Source organism: Acanthaster planci, linkage group LG15 (assembly GCF_054643075.1).
Source record: "Acanthaster planci isolate LZ-2023a linkage group LG15, COTS_SCS, whole genome shotgun sequence".
Lineage (NCBI taxonomy): Eukaryota > Metazoa > Echinodermata > Asteroidea > Valvatida > Acanthasteridae > Acanthaster > Acanthaster planci.
In genome coordinates, this window is record NC_141791.1 from 7611800 (window position 1) to 7630965 (window position 19166).

The 19166-nt window shown below is 38.6% G+C and overlaps 1 protein-coding gene across 4 annotated transcripts in view; it reads right to left on the bottom strand.

Moving 5' to 3' along the window:
* Nucleotides 1–289: 289 nt before the first annotated feature.
* Nucleotides 290–19166, bottom strand: part of LOC110984647 (guanine nucleotide exchange protein smcr8a-like) — a 36366-nt gene continuing 17489 nt past the window's right edge. For 3 of the 4 annotated variants that reach the window (XM_022245023.2, XM_022245024.2, XM_022245022.2), the window contains exons 16-22: nt 16536–16644; nt 15963–16016; nt 14957–15137; nt 13851–14011; nt 12539–12571; nt 4431–4530; nt 290–3052 (exon numbers count right to left, since the gene is read on the bottom strand). In XM_022245023.2, coding sequence (XP_022100715.2) covers nt 2930–3052; nt 4431–4530; nt 12539–12571; nt 13851–14011; nt 14957–15137; nt 15963–16016; nt 16536–16644 — 761 coding nt within the window. In that variant the 3' untranslated portion in view covers nt 290–2929. The remainder of the gene's footprint in view (nt 3053–4430; nt 4531–12538; nt 12572–13850; nt 14012–14956; nt 15138–15962; nt 16017–16535; nt 16645–19166) is intronic. The other variant, XM_022245025.2, reaches the window with a different exon arrangement.

Sequence of the window (19166 nt, forward strand, 5' to 3'; positions counted from 1 at the left end):
AACTACAGAAATGAGAAAATTTCACAGAAAATCCTGACGTGTATACAGGCGGCTAGGGTAAGGAAACCCAACAAAAGCCAGTTCATGTTACATGCAATTATGCGGAAGGCAACGCCAATTCGATTTAAAGCAACATCGGCAGAGAGGTCATACGTGTTCTGCTTTGGCGAATCCACGACGCGTGAGGTCACATTTTCGCGTTGAGTTTACTTTGGATCGGGCAAAATATTATAGTATTTAAGGCATCGACTTATTCACGCCAAAATAAGCCAGAATGAACATGTAGCAATGACAGTTTTTGTGCGGCAAAAAGGCCTTATTTATTTGCTACTTAAAAATTTAATTAATCAAATTCTAAATTAGTTAGAATCACAAGTCAAGAGTTACAGTACTGGAAGGATAATACTGAGTATTTAAGGAATGCACAAAAATATATTTGTTTTTAGAACAATTTCCTCAGACAATTAATTCAGACTTTTGGTAAAGCAAGCCGGAGCACAGTAAAAAAATATACGGTGAGGCGGCTAATTGAGTGGTAGCTCAGTTTGTATACCAAATCTGGTTTGTTAAAACTGCAGGAATATCCAAAATATTCATCACACCTCATTAGCCCATAAAAATAGTGTGTTTGGGCAAGATAAAACGACACCAATTCCAATAACAAACACACTTTAGGACGAGTGAAAGTGTTGTACGATTACATTTACAGATTTGATTCGGGTGTCTCGTTTCAGCATAGCAGGGCTCTAGTTTGCCTCATATTTTTCTTCTTATTAATTCAGTGAGTGTTTTCAGCTGAAAACAGTCACTTTCAGAAAACTCAAAATTCCAAAAAAATTCTCATTATGTATTTAATAGAGTTAAATTTGAAATGAATTAGCAAAATCCGACCCATACCTGCCACAACTGCATTGTGTGTTATATAGTGTTAATTAACTATGTTTGATTTTGGACCTAAATTTGGGCAAAATTGGGTATATACACACGCACAGTTTGTTGTGCATACACGAATCTCATTTCTTTATGAATTTCAGATAGTTATTTTTTATAACACTTTACAGTAATCCCAGGTGTCAAATGCATAAATGTCTAAAGAAATTTCACTAACCTGTGGTCAGGAAATTTTTTTTAATTACCCAGTGAAATACATTATTGCAACAGCTGGAAGGCTAGAGAAAAGTGCTTTCTGTCAAAAGAAATTTCATGGAGATGTATACTATTCAACTTGAAAAGAAAAAGCATGATTTCAATACCTATGCCCCAGGTTTTTTTTATACATGTACACAACCAGTCAATTAATACAGCCTCAGGAGATGTAAATCGAGCAGAGCATGCTAGGCACTTTGGGTAATGTCTCTAAGGGAGCTGTCGCAGCTCACAGGTATTAACTGCTTACGTCATTGTGGTCAGTTTCCTGTACAACATGGGACAGTTGCATGGCAGTCTATACTCTAGGCTCATCACTACCATGAGAATGCTGGAAGAGGGCTTGACATTTAAATGTCATCAAATAGGAAAACACATGTCTCGTCATGAAGCCAATTTACTTGAAGGGTTTTTCCTTTTTCTTATGCAAAGCAAATCGAAAATTAAAAATGACTTCCATTTTAGCACCATGGCGTTTCGAAAAGCATCAGCAATCACAATCAAACAATCCAACATAAGCGGACAAAGTCACTGATGTTTTAAATTTTAGGAAAAAAATAAGAAAAAGTACATTTCATCATGAAGTTACAAAACCAGTTAGCTTGTTAATCAAAACAAAGTAATGACATCAGTCAGCCAACACATAAACAGACGTGAGAATTTCTGCAGCTCAATAGATCGTTGCAACTTGATAATGATTGATGTCAACATGGTTGCCACTCTGGAACAATATGAGGGTACACATGGACCACTTCTTTTGCTAGTGAATTTTCTTTTTTAAAGTCAACTGACCATTTCTGTTATCAAGCAACCCTGCCAGGCAAGTTAACAGCCACTGGATTATTTGTTTTCCCTCACTTCCCTTTGTAGGGAGGGAAACAAGAAATTAAATGACAATTACAACAATCTTTACATCATTGGCTGCAACACAGCCTCAAAATCTCATAATCTACATGTATCACAGAGCGCTTTGTGAATTGTGAATCTGGCTACATGCTGAAGGACTTCAACAGTAACTCAACACAGCCAGCCATTGTGGGCTCGAGTCGCCTTGCCCGGCAAGTCTAAGCACCAAACTACTCCAACAATCAAGAGCCTCTAGCAAACCCCCATTAACTGTGGAACATACTCCATACAAACATCAAGGCACTGATTAACTTCTGAAAAGACAATAATGACAAATTGAAATACTGTTGATCAACCGTACGAGTTTCTTTGCTATCAAACTCCAATAATGATGACAATTTAAAAGCAGAGAATTCAGTTACATGTGAAAATGAAATATCATGCTGCATTTCATTACTTAATGCACCATTCTTGCTATGATATAAAGACTGAATGATAAATTTCTTTGAAAAATCACGTTATGATGTTGACAAAGGAAAACATTTCAAAATTGACGAGGACACACGTCACATCTTGTCATTGCATACTATGTCAATATTTGAGGGGCTCCGTCAGCCACCAACAGCGCATATGAACTCCCTCAATCTGATGTCATGAAATACAATACCACGTACGTTCAACTCAATTATCCAACATAAACAAATTTCACACTTTCAAATACTGCAACCTGACAATTTAACATTAGGAATTTCACAGTATTGATTTCAACCAGTTTCCAGCAAAATTAAAAAAGACTTACTTTCCAAGAGATTATCCTTTATGTATAAAAGGAAACATGAATCTTTGCACAGATTGATTGGGTTACTACATGCATGTCATTGCACTGGAGGGAGTAAGTAAGATCCACTGGACTCACTTGTTGAGAGCAGTGCACTCTTCAGACCTGGAACATCTTGCACTCCTTATGTTCTACATGCACAGAGGGTGGAAGTATTATTGCTGACCCAGCCTGCAGGCCCAGCTCATCATCAATCTGTTGTTGGATGATTTCCACCCAGTACTAAAAAAAGGAAAACATGTACCAAGGGAAATAGCCACAAACAGTTAAAGAAATTCTAGAGCTTCTCTACTCTAAAATTTAATGAGTAAAAGCCCAAAGTAATGTGATCAAAATCTTATCAAAACATGGCACAGCCATTGGAAATTGTGTATAGAAAAACAATAGGACAAAATGTAAGTCTTCAATTTTCAGCTCAGTGACAGGGATTTGAGTTCAATTAATATCTTTGTAGTTCCTTTCTTGGGTAAGTTACAAACAAGCAAGCCAGCTTGAAGCGGGTAATTTACAAACAAGCAAGCCAGCTTGAAGCAGGCAGTGGTTACTTTTGCAAAGACATGGAATGTACAGTATGTGGTATTATGCATTTGAAGATAAAACAAAGGATGTAGTGATTGTCACATAATACACCAAGGCAACCTTATGAACAAAAGTTTGAGTTGGAACATGATATATGTGCAGTATTGTAAAACCAAATTAAGTTCCTTCAGTATCCCTAACCATTCTGAATCCAACAAGCATATGCATGACGTCAGTGATCCCTAGGGGTTCAGGGGTATTAGTCAGGATATCTTGTTCTTGATACAATAAGGTGCATTTTGAAAATAATCCGTAAATACATTCAAGTGGCACTGTACATTTTATTCAATCTGTCATGAATTTCTTAAAATACACTTATTAAATGGGTCTTTTGTTTTGACTTGATAACAATGCTTTGTGACTAAACTTTTTACAGTTCTTTATATAAAAGGTTTCACTGACTACAGAAAAACAGCATCTTCATATAATTTGTCCTATGATCAATCCTGAATCTTCCCAGGCAAGCAAAGTTGTATTAGACAGGTTTCTCCATGATGCATCAATCAAAGACAGTCTGCGTGTAACTGGGTTATTGTTACAGAATCCTATCTTCCATTGACAAAAATCTGCCATAACTGAAAATGAAAATGTGGTGTTTCTTACGGCCTTCCAGCAGTTCATAACGCCAGCCTGACAGGTACATGCAACTATTGAGCTTGGCAAGAAAACCAGTGGAGCTTTGTAAAGTGAACTTTTTTCTGGACACTGAGACATTTTAATGGCAGAGTAACTTCTTCCAGGGAATACTGTCTAAATTACTGCAAAAATCACTCAAGAATAAAACAACTCTGATTGAAATGTAAATTGACCTGATCTTTTCCTAACTCAGTACAGCCTCAATACAATTCAATACAAATTGAAAGAGAGACAACTTCCTGCTTGCTTACTTGACTGTCATTTTTGGGGGGCTAAATTTTGTTGTATTAAATTGGAATGCACAAGATTCTCCGTCCTATGCTTACGATAAATTTCACATTTGTTTTCAGAGATAACAACTACATTGTTGATTTCATTTGCTTACCTCTACAATGTCTACATCTCCATCTGATATTCCCAACTTGCTGAGGTAAGCGATGGACGTATTTCTCATTTGGTCAGTTCCCGTCTTTGACGTATCACTCCTACATGTAACAGGTAAAAGAATGCACAGTAATTTACTGAGCATGGAAATTTATGTGTTTTCAACAGTGTTGGTCAGATAATGATTGTGAAAGAAAATTAGAAAACAAATGCTTTTGAGAGTGATTTAAAAATTTTCTGAAACTTCCAGAAATATTCCTTCCTTTCTTTCATTTTTAACAACTAAACAGTCATTATTAGCAAATACACTGTTCACTGGAAATCCAAAGACTTTATTCTGATGAGGTGGTGAGACACAATAGTTGAAAATTTAAGACATCGAATGGCGAAGGACTTAAGATGACATCACTCATACCCACATTCACTATTACCAGCTTGGCAGTCATGAAAGAATTTTACACTGGCAGGATATATGACAGATTCATGTTCTCTCTGCATGATTGATGAGAACTAAGCTCCTTAATTTCAAATTTAACGAACAAAGTCATCGTGACTATGGTGATGGGTCGCCAAGGCAACTGGCTAAGCCCACATCAATCTCCCAAGTGCTAATGCTATTTCCTCAAGCCTCAAGATGGTGCAAGCATTTTTATGATAACCCTACATACATGTATGAATGTACACTGTACATGTACCATGTGCAGGTGCTGTGATTTCTTCAGCTTTATGATTGATGTTGACAAATAGTAACATGAGATGCAATGACTGGCAATCCAGGTGCTCTCCTGATTTAGAGGTTTGATTAATGAAAAATCCACCCTCTCTCTCCTGACACCATGACACCATCACCTTCATCAAACTGATGAAGAGAGCCATTCAGGTAAATATGACTATGAAAAATGTGACTCAATTGTAAGAGGTTTAAAATATTCTGACGGAGTCATGACATAAAACTCAAGCACTAAAACCTAAGGTAATGGGCTTAATGTGAAACTTCTGTTTAGATACAACAGACAGCCTGGTGCCAAACACCACAGGTATAAGTATGCTACATCTGAGGTGAGTCTGGATGTGTTGAATATGAGCCAGACTGCGGACTCCTTTTGGCTCTGGTTATTCTATTCACAATATCTAGACATGTACTTCTCACAAAGAGCAGACAACATCTTATACAAGGAACATATGGGCTACGAGATATCTGTGTTGACCAAACTGTTAATGTAGATGTACCTTTTAAGATAAAGAAATAACCAAATCTAAGAACAGGACATTAAAACAATAATAAAAACATGCACATTTTTCAACATCAAGATTTTACAAGACTTTTTGACATAAATCATTTGACTGTTGCTCAATGGAATATTTTTTTCCTGCATGTAAATGAAATGCTTAATGGAGCTGCAGGTGCTTGTATTATTTTGGAAAAAAATTAACTCAATTCTACTACACAGTTAGTGCAGGATGTGTTTATGATGAAATCTGTGGCTGAATTCGACACTGAACTGCTCTAAATGTAAGTACATGTATATGTACGTGTGTTTGCAGAGTGCATGCATGGGGATGTGCATGGCATTGCACCATGCTTGTTTGGCCAATGTTTAGCCTGAGACTTTGACATCACAGTGAGAATGGCTGTTGAAGAACCGCTGTGAGTGTACACAACAAGATTGATGAGGGGGAGTCTCGACTTGAGACATCCACCTGATCTTTACTCTTTTAAGGGGTTTGGCGAGATGTACCATTTTTGTCTTGGACAATGTAAATTTAATATCTGCCTTGCTAAACATAATCAACAGCAGGTGTATTGGTACAGTTTTCACGAGTTTACAGGCCACACATCTGTTTTGTTCATAAAAATTTGCTTGTGGGTTCGAGGCCCAGCTAAGTAAACAGTTTTCGAAATCTGCCATGTTACAAATATACATGTATATCAATGAAGGGTTAGAAACTCCAATATAACATTGGTACCTCTATGATGCAAATTAACATCATAAAGAAATGTCTGCTTGTAGTACCTACTGCTCATCTGACTTGAACCAGCTAGCTGGCATCAACAAGCTTGGCAGTCAAAGTGTAAGGCGACATCGCAAAATTGATCAACTGTTCCATGCCGCGGACATCCCACGGGATCATGGAGAGCACGCCAGTCCCTGCCAAACAAAAGACCCCTTGACAACCGGGTACGCCCGCAGACGGAACGCAATATACAAGGCTTATGTAAAGTACTAGTCTCATGAATACGCCCGATATCTGCACCAGTAAAAGTAGGTTATGGGTTCAAGTCACATCCATGTAAGGTTGTGAGTTTTTTCACGAGCTCCTATGTAACACTAAACTTAAGTATGCAGTGTTGTAACTCAATTTTCTGTTTCTAAAAGTCAAGTCACAAGTCCTCTTTCCATAATTCAAATCACTGGTCAATTTTTCAAAAGTTACCTCACAAGTCGACATTTCCACAGTCTGGAGTCATTTTTAAACCTTCTGACATTCATCCTTAATTATATGACCTACATGTTCATGTATGATGTTTAGCAGAACAGATAAGACCTGTTTGCCTGATGGTTTACATGTACATCATAATGTGATGGTATTTCTAAATATTTCTGATGGTAACACAGTCATCTTGTCTCAAGTCAAGTCTAAAGATAAAAAAATTGACCCAAGGCAAGAAAACCCAATACACAAATTAACAAAACTGAAATGCATAGCTGCAAGCCCTCGCCTCATTTTCAGAAATATTTCTGTAGTTTTTTCAGCAAATATCTCAAGAGAAATGTAGCAGTTTGATGAGTCACAAGGTCAGGCCCAATTTGATGTCCAAAATTGCCAGCATATATGCCACACAAATGCAAGAGCCAAAGCAACTAATTCGGGCAAGCGTAAGAACAAAAAACAAAATGCGTGCAATCTGATAACTAGCATAAGGTCACTGATTTTAAAACGATCTCTGCTTCTTATGTGGAGAGAAGAGGTCTGCCAATATTTTGGGTAATCAAAACTGAGAAATGGGACAAGATACGTGAACCAGCCACTTTTGGTCAAGCATCTGGTACTGGGAAGCCCATCCACAAGCCCTACACTTTATCCATAAAGAGAGTGTAATGTATGTATGGGGACATGATAAAGTGCACATGTACTTTCATAGTAAGCCCTGTTGTACACTGTACTTTCATCGCTTTATTTTTAGCAGTTAACTCTGTCTTGGAGAATGAGTATGAGAATGGACTGTTTTTGAAAATGAAACCACAATACACGCTGCGATACTGTTCGGTTCAACTCTCTTACTCCATACATCCAGGCAAACAACTTGTAGGATGATCAGCAGTCTGCCCATACTGTGTTGAGACCCTTGTAATAAATCTACCTAATTACATCTTGTCAGAAATGGATATTGCAGTAGTGGTAGAGGGGGGCTTGTTGTACAAGGGAAACTGGCCTCCGCTTTTAGCAGGTTCTAAAATAGGTTGGGGCTGGGATCAGTCTATAGACGAGTCACCCGATGTTTCATTGGACATTCCTGATGGCCCCCTTGAATGGCGGAAGGCACGGTGTTGGGTTTTGTATGGAATGACTGTCATGGAACAGTGGATCCTAACAATACATGTAGCTGTTGCAATGCTTACCATCATTAAAGGGGGCCACTGCAAATACTCAGTAACAGTGTTACCATAGTTACTGAAAATGTCTATGGCTGATGCTTGATGGTCTCACAACTTTCCCCCCCCCCTACTTTGAAAATCATTTTGCCACTGCTGGGATGTTGGTAGACTTACAGCAATCATTCTACTCTGCAACATTTGGCACAGTGAACCACAACAAGCTGTAACATTCACCTTATCGTATGGTATTAATTAATGGCCAAACCCTTGACTGGTCATGTCAGGTTGGCATGGTGGTTTTTTCCCTCACCTTCCACCTCTGCAGTCCAGGTTTGATTCCTGGCTCAGTCTACATGTGGATTGGTTTTTCAGTCCCTACCTGATTTTATGAATTTTACCCAGAATATTCCTTTGGAGTTTTCCTCCCACCTCTAAAACTGTAACTGCTTCTCAATGTCTCCTCTCTACAGGTTTCTTCAGGCTTTGCGAGATACAGTGCCTTGGGTACTTTTGAGGAATCTTTGGTGTCATTACCAGAAATAAATAATAATAATAATACTTGAGTGATCATCATCAGCTGGTTTGTGTCAGTAATGCTAAATCCAATATTGTTACATTGAAGTACATGTAAGTATGGTTTACCTTGGGGATCGGTTGGTGTTTACCATCTATCTCTGTAGTCTGAAATAAGTCTTACAGTCTCATGTATGTTGCCGCTGCTACACTAATGATGTCAAAATCAATATGATGCTCTGTCAATTCCCAACAAACTTGAGTTATGCATTGATGATATAAGTGCATGGACGGCCTCTGATGCAATTCAACTCAATACTTGTAAAATAAGAATTTATACCATTTCCAGGCTCAAAGTCACAACTTGAGGAGATTAATCTTCATAATGGTAGCATCAACATCAAGGATTCTCCTGTTCATTTCTCAGCATCAAGTATCTCCTCATGATTGTCGATGGCACATCATGTTTCTAACATACAGTACATGTATGTAAATCAGTCCGATTTGAACAATGTACATGTAACTGGGAAACATTTGGAAGTCCTTGACCAGCTCAGTCAGAGAGTAACTTGTTCAGCCCTCATCTCCCCGTGTTTGGATTTCCAGAACTCTGTTTTATCAGTTAGCTTGTAACCAGCTTACTTTTCTTCGATGACTCCAAAATTCCTTGGCTAATATTGCGACCTTGGTTACTTTTACTTCCATAGCTGAGAAGACTACATATACACATGCAGCAGTGAATAACAGTTATTGTGGGACAAACTCTTTATGGAGTCAAATTTTCATCTTGCACAACTCCGTCCCAAGTTATCGTTTAAAAAATTTTCCCCTTAACACCATGCCAGCCAGGGCAAACACCAACTCACATTTAAATTACATACATTACATGTGGGCATTTGTTTTTCTCGTGAATTACTCATTTTCTTGAACTGTGAACACTATTTTGAGCTGGATTTTTGTTTTGGTTATCCTAATACTTCCTCTTCCTTTTTACTAAAATAACCATGACTCCAAAATGCCTAGAGCTAAACTCTATTTTCAGTGAGGAGAAACCCTTATGAGAATCTGATTTTAAAAGTCCACACCAGGTTCACACTAACTGCATTATGTGGACCTCTTTGAACTATTCACAGATCCACACTTAGTATACAAGGCTGACACATCCACACAAGAGGAAAACGTCTGACAAAAAATTCATCCTGCTATTGCAACTCTTACAATTCTTGTCTTTTCCACCACACAAACTACATGAACATGTACATGCATGTACAATGTACATGTACATGCATGTACAATGTACATGTACATGCATGTACAATGTACATGTACGTACACATCAAATACATGTACATGAAATTGTATGTCCAACCCTCACTCCTTTCACCACCTAGGCACATAATGAAAGGCATGATTTGGAAAATCCTGATGGCAAACAAATCCATCTAGAGTGTTAAACTGTGCTGAAATGATTGGTGAGGTTTTAGTCAGCATACATGTACATGTACAGTTGGTCTTTTCCTTTTTTCAAAGTTGAATAACGTGTTGTACTGCTAGGTGCCTTTCATCAATTAATGACTGTGATAAGGTTGCTAGTTTCTTAAAAGCAACACACAGATACATCTTTGTGTGGACATACATGAAGTTTGGGTATCTGCAGAAATTAAATCTATCCAGATTAAAAATATAAATGAAAACTGTAAATCTGTGGAATGCTGTGGCTCATCTGACTTTAATTTCTTGACATATTCTCATTATTTAGGAATACAGCTTTCTTCTATGTCTATGTAATGTCTGGAATTTCAGAGACTAATGGAGTTGGAAATATATGTGGAATTATGAAAACATGTAGTTAGAAATAATGAATGCCATTATTTGGTCTTGGCATTTAAATGTCAAGAACAAGTAGCTCTGGTAATATTCTTTGCATTCTTTTGAAAAGGCCAAAAAGAAGGAAATGGTATTTTCAAATGAAAACCCTACCCCATAAGATCTTAGTTTCCCATAAGATCTTTCATGGAAGCCTTCAGAGCTGTACCTAAATCCATCAATGTGTCATAAACCAATAACTTGTTAACATATACATGTACTTTGGTCCAAGCCTCATAAAAAGCAATAGTGCCAAGTACGGTATCTGCAGCACAAAATACATCCTAATTATAAGTTTTTCACAATAAAGCAAATTCAGGTCTTTGTGGAAAATTTAGAGTTGTCCAAGTTCTCAGGTGTATTTTTTTCTTACATTTTGTTGGAAAGAACATTCATGCTCATGTATACAACTCTTTCCATTATTCTTTTCTTTTTCCTTCCGACACCACTCAAAGTGTTAAGTGCCAAAACATGTTTACTTACATATCAGTGTGGACATGTTTGTTTTCGTGTAAATGTAGTTGTACTAGGACAAACTTTAAAGCTAGATTTTTATTAATAGTTTCCTTGACCGTTCCTTTTCCCTCTGACGCTGATAACCTTGATCCCAAAACGCCTCTAAATCTGTTTTTTTTTAGAGAGGGGAAACCTTGTTACACGTGGGCCTGGCTAAGTCCACACAAAGTTCACATAACCTGCATTACGTGGACCTCTTTTCTTCTTGGGTCCACACTCGACACATGTATGTAAGGTTGCCTCACGCACTTGCAATTGCACACATAAACAATCATGTTTATATTATAGAATGGACTCTCCTTGTTCCGTGTAGTTAATAAAACATGGTGAAATATCTTGTTTTTCTTGCACAGTGAACACTCTGTTTGTTTGATACCAAGAACCCTCACCAAAAAAAGGCCTCTTAAACTCTTTTCCATGGAAGAGGTAACCCTGTGTGGACCTCCCTTAGGCCATGTCTGAATTATGTACTTGGCTGCAGCTTGAAAATATACACAGTTCCATAAGACATGAATCAAAGTGGCTGTCTACTAGCCACTACCATTGACTCATGAGAGATTTCAGCTCCCATTAGTTTTGTACATGCCTTCAAATTGAGGATGTCCTTAATTGGACTACTGACCTTGATTTCAAGAGAATGTTTCACATGATTATTCTCAGTATAGAGGCTTTGCATGGTAGCTATCTTGCAGGCAGTTCATTTGTTTCACAGGAAAATTTCCCTTGTGCATACCCTCTTGAACAAAAGAACTTTCCTGTAATATGGCTACCATGCAAAGCATCTACGTACATACACGTACATGTGCATACTGTATATGGCACGGTATATTGTAGGCCTACATGTAGGCATTTACAAAACAATGTATTGGTAAAATACATGTACATGAGTAATCTCCTTCACCATCTTTTTAACATGCATAGCAGCTGATGTGTGATGTACAGGTATCACGCCATGGCAGTTACACGTAGACAGAGAATAAAGCTCATGATTTCAATGTGTCCCAAGTGTCTATGCAACTACTACATGCAGTACTGTACATATGTATGTTAACTGTGACAAAAGAATCAAAGGCACACACTGTACACTCAACATGTCATCCAATATTGAACGGCAGGTGCAATGCATTTTAAAGAGGTAACAGTCCAGCAGCATTTGTGACACAATGGTTGTAACGAAAGAAAGGAAAGAGACTAATCCTGAGAGAAATCACAGTGTAATCTTTTATGAATGCGAGCTTCCCTCTTGAATGTGAGTGCTTGCTGATAAGCAATGTTGAGGTACTCCCTACTGTGCATATGTGTTGCATACAACATATCTGTGTGATACGAATGAGTTGAAAACCCATTCAAGCTTATGAGCTTGCTTGCTCTCATCAGAAATGCACTGTGTTCTTACAAGTTAGCCCACAAGCAACCAGTACATGTAGACTGAGTTGTAAGAGCTCTCCTTGTAAGTTTTACCCATCTCTCGCTGCTTATGCTTTTTATCATGTCGCAGGCATCATAAGAGCACAGCTAGAATGCCGTCTAAAAAGCAAGAAATTAGTATCCAGCAAAAGAATAGCTGATGAATGAAAAAATCTCAAACAAAATGAATTGAACAAACCAAACCAACCTCAGTGTGATCTTGGTTTTAACTTTGTCAGTTCTTTGAGAGACAACAGAAAACACAGATGAAGTGAAAAAGACACAGTAATGAACTTGAGGAAAAAGTACAGAAAGATGGTGAGTGTTGCAACATGAGAATCCAATAGAATTGATGCGCACATTATCACATGAAACTCTCCGGTAAGCCCAAAAAATGTTGGTCAACAAGAGAGGCTTCAGTGCTATTTCCAGCAAGCAGCCACACTTAAGCATGCTCTCCTCATGTGGAAAAATTATGGCTTTGTACGCATTCCTTTGAAAATTGGCTGCTCGCTCTCTGCCACTTCACACAGGAAAATCAATACAGTTATATGCATCTGTCACCACCGGCCATCATAAATACATGTAGTATGTGTCCTACAAACCCCAAATTCACTTGCATTTCTAAAATTACCACTGCCAGAGAACTGCAAACGTATACTTTAGTAATGTCTGCATCTGGTCATGTCATCAACAAAACTTTCATCCCACTTTCTTTTAATAGAACTTGCGCTTAGAATGTGTGCAACTGTTTATCATTAATTCTCTGTTTCCCACTTAGTTAAACACCATGAACAAACAGTACTGTATTTAACTTTGAGTCGACTTGATTTATTTAAGGTTGAGGGAGGCAGCAAAACAACTTCTTAAGTGGTACTCTCTAAAAAGTAAAAGTAGTAATAGTTAGTAAACATTATTCATAAAGACCTGGGACAGTTTTTCTATTCCCATTGGTCTAAATGCATCACATGACCGTGTATTAATATTTGATAATGCCCGCTGAGAAGTGATAATGCCCGCTATGTTAATCATGTGCTGGCACGTGGATATGAGACAGTTTAATCAGGACTGACTGGTCAGAAGTTTGTCTACATGTAATGCACCACACAAGTGCCAAGTTCATTGAAGGGGATGCTTTTGGACAACTTTCAGAAGGAATATATCATAAAATGGACAGGGGATGTTCGGGTAAATGAAAGTAACATTTTAGACCAAAATCGTTGGAAATCCATCATATATTGACTTCTTTTGACTTTCTGAATAAAAAAGTATTTATGAATGGGAATAACTATCTGCTTGGCCAGTCTTAAACTAACGTTTCAGATCTTGCTCAGGAGAACAAACGCTGATAATGCCCTCGCCTGCGGCTTGTGTATTAGTCAAGTCCATTCTCTTGAGTCGGTCTTAAACGTACATTTAAGACTGGCAAAACACATTGTAATGACCTGATCACTATCATGCTGATAAATAATGGACCCAACTAGAGAATTTCCAAGAGAAAAACTGAGGAATGTACTCACCCTGAGATCAACTGGAGGTTTGGCGAGTTGAGGCAGTAACTGTGATAATATACAAATGTATTTTGTGCTAGTTCCAAGAGATGACTATGGATGAATGCTATGCACGCTTGATCACTACGGAAATGTTTACACGTCTTAATCATGTGGGTCAGATGAAAACCCTGGGGAAGACAGGAAAATTTGGAAAGTAAAGTTAAGAAAGTAAGATTGGTTGCCACCTGTAGCTGTCACCTGGCCCTATCATCCAGAAGTCAAACTGACCAAATAAAAAATGTCCTTAACGCTCGAAAATGGTATTACTTGGCAAAAATGTTGGCAAACACAAACAGAAGATTTGCAGTAGAATCCGGAGAACTCAAACCTCAGGGAAATAGATAAATAATTCACATTATCCGAATTTTCAGCAAACGAAAAAGCATGAGTCAGGGAGTCATAATAGGCTTACATATTACACATACGTCTCGAATGTGATCAAAATCAACTTGCTCCCAAATGGTAACTTTTATGTGGCTATTTTCCCCCTTTTATCCATTCAAATGTTATATAAATTTGTTCACAAATAGTCATTTTTCTGAGATGTAATATTGCTGTGACCTAAAATTTCCTTTTTATTGATAGATAAGCAAGAAACCACTTAAACGTTGTACCTTCACTGGGAAAAACTACTGAGTTGTTTGCTCAACCACGCTTGCAGTGTGATATGCAGTGTATATAGTCAGGGTTGTTTTCACTCAGGGTTTCCTACGTGTGGTCACATGACCTTTCCTTTTGCTGTCACATGGACACCCTAAATTGGACAGCATGCGCACAGCTTCGGTTAAGTCCTTGGTAGCAATCAAGCCTACTGAACAATATTTGCTAGCACAACTGGCTGTTTACAACAGTGAAGTTTAAGTTCAATATGTGGTCAGCCTCCACAAACTCTGCGGCTCACTGAGTTTACAAACAGGATATTTAGACATGCTTGACGCTGTGGCCTGTCAGCTGTGCCTACATTTACACGTCCTCTGGAACAAAGTAGTTCAGAGAAGTTATGTTTCTGGCATGTCTCTCCTGTAAAAAGACTTTAAAAAAAGTCAAATTTTCTCATTTAATGCCCAACTGACCTTATATGGAGGTGTTTTGAGAGTACTTTCATCATAGTCAAACACAGTGCTACGGTCCTGCACTTCATGAGGTATGATAGGAGTGGTTGATTTGTGTCTGGATAGACCAATCAGCTTCATGTGACTCAAATCAGAGAGGCACAGGGGTTGAGTATGCCAGGGGACCACAAGGTGATGCTTACTGAAAAGAGACAAATAAGAAACACTAGAGGACTTACGTGAGTATGACTTTACCTCATACTAAGCCATGACTGACGCAGAGGTTAATCTACAATCCTTCATCCATTTTTCCTTGTAGGTACAAAAATGCCAAAGGGATGCCATACACAGTGCAAAATTACTTCTGCACATATACAAAACCCCAAGTGATAGTTGTTCACATCTTCATTTTACAAAGCAGTCATGAAACTGTTGCAAGGGTTGCCCGCTTGAATAACATGGCACACAGTGTGCATTTTTACTGCAGCAAAATTAACACATAAAAAAGCTATGAAAGTGGTTATGGCAGTTACAACTTCAGCTTGGGAGCCAGTCTGTTGATTTCTCATACCTCAGTAACTACTAAAAGGTATCTCCCTTCAAACTAGTGCATACCGGTCCAATACAACAAAAGAAGAACAGTTCTTGTTTTCTGATAATACTTATCCCCCTGTAAACATTCAGGGTTACAAGTTAATTCTGTAATAATGTTGAACAATATTTCTGCATGGGAATAGCTAAGCACGTTGGCCATTTTGAACTGTATCAGATTTTAAAGATGGAGAGCCCTGTAATGTTGCTGTTACTGTACATTGGGCTTGACAGACTATGAATCTTGAAGCTCAACAAATTTGCCAGTAGACACCTGCACACCAGCTGACTATGGATGATTTGGTAAGGTTTGTGGCCAGAACTGCCTCTAAAGTTACAAGTTGAAGGTACGTTTTTGCACATGAAACGTTGGCAGTGTGAGGAAAATCAATCTTATTCAGACTTACAGGGCTGACAGAATCTTTTGTGAGCCTACCTGGAATGACCTGGCACAAAAAGCCAAAGAGTTCGTATCACAGCTGTCACCTCTCTGGGAAAAAAAAATTTGGTAGAATTGTAAAACCCCATTGATGGAATGGTTATAAGCAGACATGTAAAATCTTTCATGATTCCTATTCAATAAGCAATACAGTTGAAGCTGGGCTTATCCCAAGTCAAGAATACATCAAATCTCAAGTCTGACTAATAATACATAGGGACAACCAATGACGAGGCTATTTCTTCATCACAGCTCATTTTAATAGATTCTGACTTGAGCTATTAATGATTGGACCTATGCAACGAAAGGATTAGGCAACTATATTTACTTGCTCAAGTACCACTTATTTCAGTCAAGCATTTAGTGACAAAAAACTGTATCAGCCTTGAGAAGCACCCCCTCATTGGTTGAAAAGAGCCAGGTTGGTAGGGAGTGTTCATTTTGGGAGCTGCATCTTTTCTTAGTCCTGCTCAGGAGGGACACAGTGGGCCATGCAGTTACAAATCACAAGTATGGAGCTACATATTAGATAAGATAACAGGAGAGCAAGAACAAAGGATGATTCCTTACTTTTCATATTGTGGGCTGGCTACAACTATGACAGTCCTCCCACTGAGTAAGGCATAGACAAGATGAATGGCAAATGAGTAATGACCGATGAAATTACGGACACCAGATCCTGGGGAAAAATGCAAATCAACTTAAGTCCAAGAGTTAACAATGTGGTCAGATCAAACTAAATTTTTCCTTGCAAAAGTTCATACAGAAGTTTACTAAGGGTAATCAGTTGTATTGGTAGGGGCTGCTTAGGTTAGATTGGGTTGATGGCAGTGTGTTGCGCGTGGTGTGGTGCTTTCAGAATTGTATTGATGTGGGTTGGGTTGGGATTGGATTGGGGTTGGGTTGAGCTGGGTTGGGGTTGGGTTGATTGGGGTGGGTTGGGTTTGTGTTGGGTTGAGTTGAGTTTGGTTACTACTGAGAGTGGTGCAGTGGTGTTAGAGTTGAATCAGTGGTGGTGGGTTGGCTGGGTTACATTGGGTTGTTGAGGGTGGATTGATCGAGTTGAGTTGGCATTGGTGGGGCTGCCTGGGTGGGGTTGCCTTGTTGGGCTGGGCTTGTCAGGTTGGGTTGGGTCTGTTGGGATAAGTTAATGGGGTTGGGTCAGATGATGGTTCACAAACCATCAATGTCAGTGAAACGTCCAAACTTGGTCCTCCAGAGTTGGCTATAGAGGACATTTAGCTAGGCCTGTGCCGGGTACCCGGGTACCCGCCCGTCGATTTCAAAACCCGGTTCCATTTTTCCTGGCCGGGGACCCGTAAAAAAGTAAATAAATTAGGAACAAACATTCATGCATAAAATGTCTGCGAAATTTCTTACTGAAGGACAGACTTCATGGAAAACCACCGTGCCGGTGAAAACCCGGTCCCGCGGTCATACATGAAACTTGAATTTGGAGATCGACAGCTAATTTTGTTACCCACTCCGCAAGTACTGCAAGTCGTTTTCCTAGTTCCGGAATTTCCTAGTTCACAAGAGCGAAAAAAACCACTAAAATTCACGGGCAATAGGTCACTCGCTACGTGTGATTTTAATATTTCTTTAAATTGAATAGTCATATAAACCTTTGCATCTAATGTCTGCTTAATCAAAATGACTTTTTTAGAGTTTCCGTTTTTGTAATTTACCGAAAACTGCAAGCTTTTCCCCCACTCTCGGATCGCGCGGCATTACCACGCAAAGTCGTTGCGAATTCAACTACACGGGCGCAGCAGAAATGTATGTGACGTAATGGGTTTGTCAACTGTTCGGCGCGGGGACGGTAACGTTGATAGCTCACTGTACAGTTGAAAAGTCGAGTCAAACCTTACGCAATTTCTACCTTTTTAATTCATTGGAATTCTTATTTTACATCTAATTTTCTCAAAATTAAAAGATTCTCTATTAGAAAAACAACTTTTTACAATGGTTTTGGCTGAAAATGGATTTTTCGTATGGTTGCTTTTTATTTGTGAAGACGTTTTTGTCTCAATCCTAAACCGAACCAGAAATAGGAAAGGTGTCATCGTCACTTTTGTCGATCGATCCTGTGAGTCCAAATATAAAAGCTTAGATTTTGAAAAAAAAATTGAAGTATATCCAAAACACAAAGTTGACTTCTGACCATATTTCACTGGAATTTGAGGATTTTTTAGCTGCATGCTTACTGAATAATTTTCGCGATCTGGAACTAGGAAAATGACTGTAGCAAACCTATATGAACAAGAGACCGAAGGAGTTTTGTCTTATGAGGGTGAAGCGCTGTTGATGTACACTTGCATGACTGTATTTGTAACTATCAAACCCTGTCGGCCTAAATGACTTTTGTTCGGAATAAGTAGTGCTTACTGTTTGAATTAAGAGTATTTTTGTCAAATAAACAATATGAATGAAAATTACTTTATGTCGGAATTGACGACGAAGCGAGAGCGGACTGTGTAATATTCCAGCGGTACTGGGACTCCACACGGCATGCAGTAAGTGGTGATCACGCACAAATTGTGCAGTTGATCGGCCTCTTTTCATAATCAAAGCACTAAATGTGCGCTACAAACCCAAAGAGTCAGAGAACCAGTTTAGTTAAGTTTTATACCAAGAAATATTCCATTTCAAAATTATTTTTAAATTAAAGCAACTTGAATTTCCTCAGTGATTCAGCGGAACTGTGGATGAGGAATTGACCAAAAGAGCAGGAATGATGTTTTCTGTATGTACTAAAGCATTTCAAATCCAAGTATTTTTTCATTCGAAAAAAAGGAAATGTTGACAGGTGCAAGTCATAATACAGTCGGCCAATCAAATGTCATTTGTCGAAGTACTTATACATTAAAATCTCGACAACTGAACCTCAGGGTAATGGAGTTATCCCGAAAAAGTATCTATTAAACTAAACCACTTCATCGTGGTACGTACCTTCGTGTGGCAAAACTTTCGTATCGCTTAGTCATTTAACAACGTGAAGCGCTGCTATTTTTTTCACTTGGACTTCCCTATGTGTGGTCACATGACCTTTCTTTTTACGGTCACATGGCCACTGCAGTGTAAGCAATTGGACTGCCTGAAGGGGACTACAATTGGGCCCGCGTTGCAATCAGGTTAGTTCCAGTGTCTTGAAAGCCAGGATTACACAGTTGCAGCTATGATGATTTATGCAACGTGCTG